Below are 9,340 nucleotides of genomic sequence, written 5' to 3' on the forward strand. Positions count from 1 at the left end.
TTTTCACTTTTCAAAAGAAAGAGGTTATCACAGCGTGCCTTTGGTGTTTTCTTCAATTCATTAGAACAAATATAATTCCAGTGTGGAAAATTAAGAAAATGAACATTAGAATATATTATAGAAATCACCTGTAAAAACACTAACCAAAGATAAATAAGATTATAATGTGGCTGGAGAAATAGTCTTTTTATTCCATAGAAATTGAGTCACACTGTTAATATTGTTTCCTAAATGAACTTCCTTGCTATTAACCATTATTGAATATCATAATTTCTGATGTCTTTATGTCATTCCATTACATAGAAAGACCTTTATTTTCCTTACCAATCAAATATTATTGAAGATTTAGTTGGTGTTTTTAGTTGGTTTTAGTTGGTGTTTTTCCTCATTTAAATTAAGCCTGGGATGATACTTTCAAACCAAATGTAAGCTCACATCCAAGAATGTTTTCTCAAAATCCATTCTTAGAAATGAAACTGCAGGGTACAGGACACAAGCATTTCCTTAAAATTTTTATGTAATATTTAATGTAGCCCTACATAACCCACTATCACTTTATACTTCTGTGAGACATGTAACTACTTGCATTTTTTTTTCCCTTCTGCATTCTCCTACATGGGTATTGCAACACTTTAATTTTTTACAGTCATAAGGTGACACCATAGTGTCATTGTTATGGACAGATCCAGCTGCTTTAAACACTGTATTTTATTTATCTTATTTATCTGAATGTTAATTTCTTTTCAAGCAAAAGTAGACAGTTAAATCTAAATTCCTCTGCCCTGTAGTAAGGATTTGTATTAGTTTCCTATTGTTTCTGTAGCAAATTATCACAAATTTAGTGGCTTAAAACAACAAAAATTTATTATTTTACAATTTTGGAGGTCAGAAGTCCAAAATCAGTCTCATTGCACTAAAGTCAAAATGTCAGTAGGGCTAGTTCTTTCTTGAAGCTTTGAAGGGAGGATCCATTTCCCTGTCTTTTCAGCTTCCAGAGGCTGTCTGCATTTCTTGGCTCAGGATCCCCTCCTCACATCACTTCAACCTCTTGCTTCACTTTTCACATCCCCTACTACTAACTCTGATCCTCCTGACACCCTCTTATAAGGACTCTTGTGATAACATTGGGTCCGTCTGGATAATCCAGGATAATCTGCCCAATTCAATTTCCTTAATTCAATCAATCTGAAAAGTCCCTTTTGCCATGTAAAGTAACATATTCACAGGTTTCAGGGATCAGGACGTGGACATCTTTGAGGAAATGTTATTTTGTCTACCACACCACTATTCATCAGTTTGAAAGGAAATATATTTCCATTATTTACACATACATTTTTGCAAGATAATATTGACTCTGTTGTTTCATAGCTTGTATTTTGTATTTAACAATATATATTAACCATAATTTGCTATTCTTTAATAGTCTCTACTCCACCATTCCCAAATATTTTATACTGTTCCATTAAAAGGAGGGGCTCTAATTATATTAACAAGTAAAACCAAAATATTTGCTGTGAGAATTTAGATCGACTTCAACTTTTACCTATTAAATAAAAGTTGTGTTCTGGTCATGATGCAGGATTATATCCCTCTTTTCCTCTTCTTTCCAAAATCCCATTAAGTGACACTAAAGATTTATAAAAAGATTAAACTATAAGAGCACTGAGTGATAAAAGGCAACAGAAATTTGGATAAATATCTCAAAGACATATATACAGGAGAAGGCTTCCATGGGGCAGGAGGTATTCTCTTCAGTGGAGTGCAAGAGAGCCTTCAAGCTCAGAAAGACATTGTATCTGTGCTGGAAGGACTGGGGTAGAACAGCTGCACCAGACAGCACATAACTCCATCCTTCCTCCCCAAGAGGGAGAGATTGGCAGCAGAGGCAGCCTTAGAGAGTCTCTCAGAAGGTAATGCCAGCTAAAGATTAGCACACAGATACAAGTTATAACGCACATACAAAAACTCACCACCATCAGATACTGAGCAGACCCAACAAAATGCAGAATTTACAACTAAAGAAATAAGCAATAATAGACAAATATGAAAAGAACTGGAAAAAAATAAGACTGCTTAAAATGTTTAAAGAAATGAAAAGAGGACTGGAATCTGTAAGAAAAGAACAGGGTCTTTATTTTTTAAAATAAGGTATATTTGAAAAAGAAACAATTAGAAATTCTAGAAATGAAAAAGGTACACATTGAAATAAAAATCTTAATAAATTGATCATATAGTTGACCAGACTCAAAGGTGAATACAGAGTTGGAACACAGATAAGGAAGGGGCCTTATCTGAATCATCCCTGTGTCTCAGTATCTAATATAACAAGGCCAGCATTTACCAGGTATTCAGCAATTGCTTGTTAAACTGAACCGGGTAGGTGACTTTTGGACAAGTCTGATATCCAGGGGGCTCCTCCAGTGTAGGTGAGTCTCAGGGGCCAATACAGTCTTAGGTGGAACTATCTGAGGATTGGGCTGAGCTGGGTCTGGCTCCTTGTTGGTCGGGTCGGTAGGGTTGCCATTGACCTCAGGGGACAGTTTGTTCCCTGTCAGAGCTGGTGATCAACTTCTCTTCACTCAGTATGTCCCTGTTAGGAACTTTGAGGATGTCCATGGCCATATTTGTGTGAGGAGACATTATATAAATGGTTAAGAGTTTTGCCAAAGCTCCCTCTCCTTACTTCCTCCCTCCTAGGCCTTATACTCTCCCCGACCCTGCCCCCAATCCAGAGAAAGGAGAGCAGTGATGTGTGCACTCATCTTTCCACACCTGGCCTCCATAGCTGGATCTCAGGGTGGTCTCCCTCACTGTCTGGAATAATGAACATCTTCTTCTAGGACAGCATTCCTCTTTGTCTTGCAGAAGGAGAGCAATCCAGGCTGGGGCCATTCCAGGGCACCCTGTACCCTGCAGCCCTCACCAGCAGGGAAGCTTCTCTGAGGTGTGGTTGAGGCTTCAGAACAGAGGGCAGCTTCAGAAGCAATGACCATTCTTGTGTCCTCCCTTTCTACATCCTCCTTCTCTTCTATATTTCAAGGGAAGTGGACACTCAGAGGACAGATGCTCTACCCTGACCAGCCCATGCCAAACCAAGTGCTTTCAGGAGAAAGGCAATTTGAGATAGGCTGCTCAGACTGTAGGCTTCAGATCCCAAATCCCTTCCTAACCCTGCCTCCTTATAAGAGAAGTCATCCTCACTGTTTGGGACTCCTGGAGTGGTATATAGAGCAAGTGATTATCTGTAGGTCACTGAGGCCTACTTAAAGAGACCACACATGAGCTCCTAAAAAAGTGTCTTGTGGATAGGTGTCTGCAAAGAATATAAAGAATATATTACTAATGCAGCTAAACCTCAGTAATTCATAACTACCTGGGGCTAATATTTACCTGAAATATTTACTAAAGAAAACAAACACGAGTAAGTCTAAGAACCCAGTAAACATTTGAACTCAGCTACCAAGGTGCTGACAAGTAGCAGTCTTAAAAGCAGTGGTGTAGGTTGGAAATATCAATAGACTAAGATACAATTGGCCTGGGTTATACTTCTGACATTATCAAATAATAAATGTGTGACCCTGGGCTTTTCTATCAATTTCTTGAAAACAGCTTTGAGTGGTCTAGAAAGAGATGTTGAGTAACTTGCCCAAGGTCACACAGCTAGGAAGTGACAGAGCCAGCATTGTCCAGATCCAGAGTTCATAGCCATTCTGATATACTGTCCCCACCTTATGCTTAGTGTGTTAGTACGGGGACTAGAACAAAAATGTCTCAGGGAGGAGGGCCTACTCTGGTAATTCTTTTACAGCTTTCTTTGCAACTAGCCTCAAACCCTGCCTGCAGACAATTCCTTAAGACATTTTTGAGTATTCATGGAAGGGGAAGAGAAAGCCTGTTGAGTGAGAAATCTCACGGTATGGAGATACCCTTAGGAAGGGAGGAGGAGACTGTAGGGTCCTTGTCTGAACCTGAAGGGTACTTACAGGCTGGTCTAGATTGTTGGTACCAGAGGGTTTAGGGGCAGCAATCCTGGGGCTGGGAGAATTGGCTTGAAGTCCACATTTGTCAGTCCAGCTCAGCTTTTCCTTGGATTGTATTGCTTATTTGTGACAACTAGTATACAGAAACTGATGAAGAGAAGGGCAGAAAAAGGCTTCCCTAACCACCCATCCTCTCCAAAAGAGGGTGCTTCTGGGCCTCAGCAACTGAACATGAATGTATTCTCAATGTTTTTTTCTCCAGCAATGATCCCAATCATAGATCAAAGGGGACTCCGGATAGCATTGTATATACAGGATGATGCATATACAATACATATCTAACCAATACCCATTCGGCAAGCCCCACCTTGGCCAAAACTTCAATACTTGGTGGGTATCAATAGCCCAAAGAGTGCAAATGAACTCAGACTGTACCATTTTCCAAACTAATTCACACAGATAAGAAGGGTATTTTGTCCGGTGTTCTAAAGGCTTAACGGAGACTGTACTTCGGAGTAATACTTACAACATCCTTTGTAAGTCTTGTTTGCCATACACTCATTTCCACCCCTAAGTGTTTCTCCTAAGGGGTGCTAATTCTAATTTGGTACGTGAATAAAGGAGAGTATCCAGGCCTCGCATGACCTTCAAAGGAATGGCTGTAGCCACTAAGATAACTACACCCTTTCTCTTACCATAGGTATACAAGCCTCACCTTTGTTACTTCTGGGAAATTACATGTGGCATGTATGACACAGAGTCTATTTCCCACTTATGTTTTTGCATGCTGAGCTGGGCAAAGCAAGAGCTCCCCTGGGCAAGGCAAGAGCTCTGTCAGGTCATTGTTCTTGCAGGATTACAAAAAACATTGCCAGCACTTCTGGAGGCTCAGAAATAGTGATATTTGACTCTCCCTGGGTAAAAGCCAGCATATAAGGCTGGAAGCTTGCAGAAGAGAGCAAAGTAGGGAAGATTCTTAGGACAGAGCAGGGAGATTGGACAGAAATGCACATTTCACACCTACACAGCTCTCAGGGAGCCCGAGTAATGGAACAAGGAAGAGCCTGGAGAAATTTCAGCCTCACTTTCATCCTCTTTTGGAGGACTGTCATCTTGCTCCTCCCAGCCTGGCATACAGCCCTTCCTTATATTTTTTGAGAGTCAACAAATTCGAGTGAGAACACAGCAAAGGCTGGAGGGGGCCTGTGATGCTATGCACTATAAACAGGGTGAATTGTAGCCAAAAGCAGCCTTAAACTCTAATCCCAGCTGTCATTGACTGGCTGTGTGACCTTGGGCACATTACTTAAGCCTCAGTTTCCTATAGTGTCAAATGGGACTATTAAAATGCTTTTTGGAGAACTGGTGGAGCGATTGGAGCTAAAGAAAGTGAAGAATCCAGCATAGTGCTTGGCACATATTTAGTACTAAAAAAGTTGGCAGTTTTACATTATTGTTGGTCCATATGCTACACCTTCCCCTTGGCAAGTTTCTCTCAACTGGTGCCCCCAGAAGAACTGATGTGCCTGAGGATCCAGGAGTCTACCAATCCCCCCCACCAAAAATAAATCAGAGCAAGAAAAACTTGGCACTTTAATCAGCTTGCCCCTTTTCCCCCACCCCACAAGCATGTACAGATTAAAGGTCCAAGGAGGCTGAATAATGAGAGGCTCTCAGTTTAGCATGGAGGCAGTACCCTATTTCAAGGTCCCAGATTTCGAGTTGGATATTCTCCTGCCTCTCAACTCCACCCCCATCCTATTTAACAAAACCCCTTTCTCTCCAGTTACTCATTTTCTTGTCACCGGAAATCCGCCCTTAGCATTCAGTTTTCCTCGGAATGCAAAGATAGAGAAGATCTCAGAGACTAGTGGGGCCTATATCTCCCAGGCAACTGCGGAGTGCGCCTGCGCAGTGGCTTCCCCAAGCAAGCAGCTCTAATTTGGCTTCTGCACGGCTGCTAGACTTGGGGGCCGAAAGTGTGTATCTCCCGTCTTTCTGTCCCCTCCCCCCAGCGAGACGGTTATGTCGTTCTCTTCCTGAGGCTGACGAAAATGTGAGGAAAATCCTCTCTTCCATCTGATAGGAGGTGGCAGTTGAGGGTAACCCCTAGTGATTAAACGGATGAAAGGGCAGAAAGCTTGTGGGTGAGGAAGCATAAAACCTACACCACTGATAGGCAGCCCCCTGCTACCCCCGCCACCTCGCGTTATAGGTGACTTTACGTATAACATCCACCACTGAGCCAAGGCTTCCTTACAGAAATTGTTAGCTGCCTGTTCTCTAGGGAAGGCTTGGAGAGAGCCGCGAGCAGGGCTAGAAGCTGCGAGATCCGGCATCTGAATGAAGAGAACCAAAATAGTAACACTCACCTTAACGGCTTGAGTGCAGAAATAAACAGCGCAGGCAGAGGTTGCCATTCAGAGTTCCTCCAGGTGGATTGTTCCGTCTGACCCGAGATCCAAGACCAGCTGGCTTCAGGAGAACCATTGTTGATTCCTAAGACCCACTCTCTGAGGATATGGACCTTTGTTATCTCTGCCACAGGTTTATCTCTCCCACACTTCTCTTGAACTCAACACTGTCTTTCTGAGCTACACGTAAATCCCGCGAAGCTGTTTCACATACTGCCCCTGACTCCACGGACTAGTCCTCCCTCCCTCCCTCTCCCCAACCTCAGGCCTTACAATAGAAGTCACCTAAAGGTTAACTTGTCCCAGCTTTCCATTCCACCTCATCCTCCCCTGCCACCACCCCTGACCACTCCCGCACTCACCCTTTGCTTGACACCCCTGCCCCTTCACCGTCCCCTCCTAGTTGGGAGTTACTCCTGTAAACTCTCATAGCTCTCTGAGCTTACCCCTATTATACGACTTGCCACAGAAATAATTGTTGGTTTACTTCCACAGCCCCTCCCCCTCAATTCCTGGGGCTCAGCTGGGCCTTCCTCACCCTTATATTCCCAGCATAAAGCACTGTGCTTAGAGTATGGCAGGTACTTAATAAATGTTTGTTGAATGAAAGAGTGCTTAAGCATGGAGCCTAATTCATTATACTTTTATTTTTCACTACACTCTGGAATCACAAAGCAAATACAGGTAAATGCCAATATTAAAAAAAAAAAACACCGTAGACACTATGGGAGAACATCAACAGATGAGTGATTTTGTGTTTGTTTTTGTTGTGGGTATGTTATTACTGTTGTTACTTAACTTCTGTACCAGACCATTTTACTGATTATTTCAAACGGTTAAAGAACAACTGTATATTCTCTTCCACATCATAGAAAGATGTAAATATTACCACTACATTTTATGCAGCTATATGAACTTTTATATTGAAACAAGACAGGAATGGCAAATGAGCAATTTCATTTATAAACACTGATCATGAATCTAATTCAAGGGTATATTAAAAGGAAGGAAATACTATTAGAAATGGAACACAAATAGCAAGCACAATGTGTACTTTTCACCCCAACCCTGCCCAGCTTCTGATTTGGGGCCCCAGTGCCCATTTCCCCAGGGCCCCTTTAATTGATGCCACCCAATTGAAGTGACACACTTCCCCCAGACTTCACATGGGGCCAAAGAAGAACATAGCAGTTGCCTCAGACCTGGCTCTGGCCTCCTCATCTTCAACAGCCTCCCTAAATTGCTCTGGCCAGTCCTGTGGTTGCTTTCTGTAGAGCCTGGCCATGTACTCCAAGGCTTTCATTTTGGTGGTTTCAAGGTGAGCTCGAGGACCCCACAGAAGCTCATATTCAACTGGATTAGAATAGGACAGTGGCCTGCATTCCAAGTAGCGCTGTCTCATAAGTTTGCAGGTGATGGCATGCTTTCTCCCTACATCCACACCAAATCTCCGAAGCAAATTCCAGACACTGGCCTCTTTGACACGGTTGCCCATCAGGAAGATCAAACCCAGGATTGGCATCAAATATTCTTGAGTGGGTCTCCCCAGGCTCTCTAGCATCATTTGCTCTTCTTCTGATTCTGGTTGCTGGACAAGGAGGTAAATGTGCTCACTGGTATCAACCTCAATCAGAGAGAACCCATAGAACAGATCAAGGATTAGAGTAGCTCGACTGAGGATATTTGGGAACACGTCCTCAAATTCTTTGCCAGTGTGAGCCAACAGCTCATCCTGATGTATAGGCAGCAACTCCTCTGTGACATTAATGGCCAACTGGACCAAATCATTTGCCTTATCATTCATAGTGTCCTCTGACCAGAACTCCAAGCCAGCAGCCTGGCTTCTTTCTTTGGCCTTGTCAGCTTCCAGGGCCTTATTATATTCTTCTGGCCAGCTCCAGGGTTCTTCATCATGGGCCTCTGCCACAAACTTCAGGGCTTCCATCTTTGTGATTTCCCTGTGGGCTCTAGAGCCCCACAAGAACTCAAATTCGAGGGGATTAGTGCCATACACTGGCCAGTACTCCAAGAACCGCATACGCAAAAAGTCAGTAGTTAGGAGGTTCCTTGTGTTCCCAAAGGGGATGTTGATCCTCTGGGGCTCATCTAACACATCAACCTTTAGCAACAGATCCCAAATGGAGGCCTCTCTTGCTCGGTTACCATTCAGGAGAATGTGGCCTAGGACCAAGGCCAGGAGACCTGCCTTTGGCATGTCCAGGGATTCTGCTATCCGATCAGTGGTCTGGAGACCCCGTTTGCTGATTAGGTTGTAGGTGTCAGCCTGGGGATCAAGAACCCTCAGGTTCAACCCAAAGACCTGGTCCAGATGGGCTGAGGCTCGTCTGAGGATCTCAGGGAACTGATCTGAGTATTCTCTGAGGAACTCTAGCATCTCTGTCTGCTGAATAGACCCCTCGATTTGGCTTTTCATTCGCATGAAATTCACCAAAGCAATCGACCTGTCTTCTAGAGGGTCGTGGACCCTGAGCGCCCCCAAACGTCGGGACTGCTCATCTATCAGCACCTCGAGGTCGTTCGGGTCCTGCGCAGCCTGGGAAGCGCTAGCACCCTGAGAGTCGATTGGCGCCTGAGGGCCCTGGGGAGCATCAGGAACTAGCATGGATGTGGGGGACCCGGAGGCATTAATAGCCTGCATCTCACCATGGAAGTCGCTGTAATCTACAGTGGTCTCTGCGTTGCGGTGGCACGCATTCTGGCTTACCAGAGACATGGTTCCAGGAGACAGGAACAGGAATGGGGAGGTCAGCGATCCGTCGGAGAGAGGATGGTAGGTGTGTCGGCGCCTCAGCACAAAGCTGAAGCCAGAGACCCGGGAGCCGCGCGGATCAGAAGTGAGAGCTGGCGAGAGGAGCGATCCTCCTACACAAACACCAGCCAGCAATAAATGCAACCCTCAGAGAGCTAGGCTTTGCCGCAGCCTAC

The 9,340-nt window shown here is 44.0% G+C and overlaps 1 protein-coding gene across 1 annotated transcript; it reads right to left on the reverse strand.

Annotated features, from left to right (window-relative positions):
* Positions 1-7,332: 7,332 nt before the first annotated feature.
* On the reverse strand, positions 7,333-9,128 carry MAGEE2 (MAGE family member E2). Its single transcript, XM_059911298.1, has one exon. It carries the CDS (start codon positions 9,126-9,128, stop codon positions 7,557-7,559), a length of 1,572 nt encoding a protein of 523 aa, XP_059767281.1. The 3' UTR covers positions 7,333-7,556.
* Positions 9,129-9,340: the final 212 nt, after the last annotated feature.

The sequence above is a fragment of the Balaenoptera ricei genome, chromosome X (genome assembly GCF_028023285.1).
Source record: "Balaenoptera ricei isolate mBalRic1 chromosome X, mBalRic1.hap2, whole genome shotgun sequence".
Classification (NCBI taxonomy): Eukaryota; Metazoa; Chordata; class Mammalia; order Artiodactyla; family Balaenopteridae; genus Balaenoptera; species Balaenoptera ricei.

What these genes read in the sequence shown, in the direction of transcription:
- MAGEE2 (XM_059911298.1), bottom strand. Translation starts at nt 9,128, where the DNA reads ATGTCTCTGGTAAGCCAGAATGCGTGCCACCGCAACGCAGAGACCACT.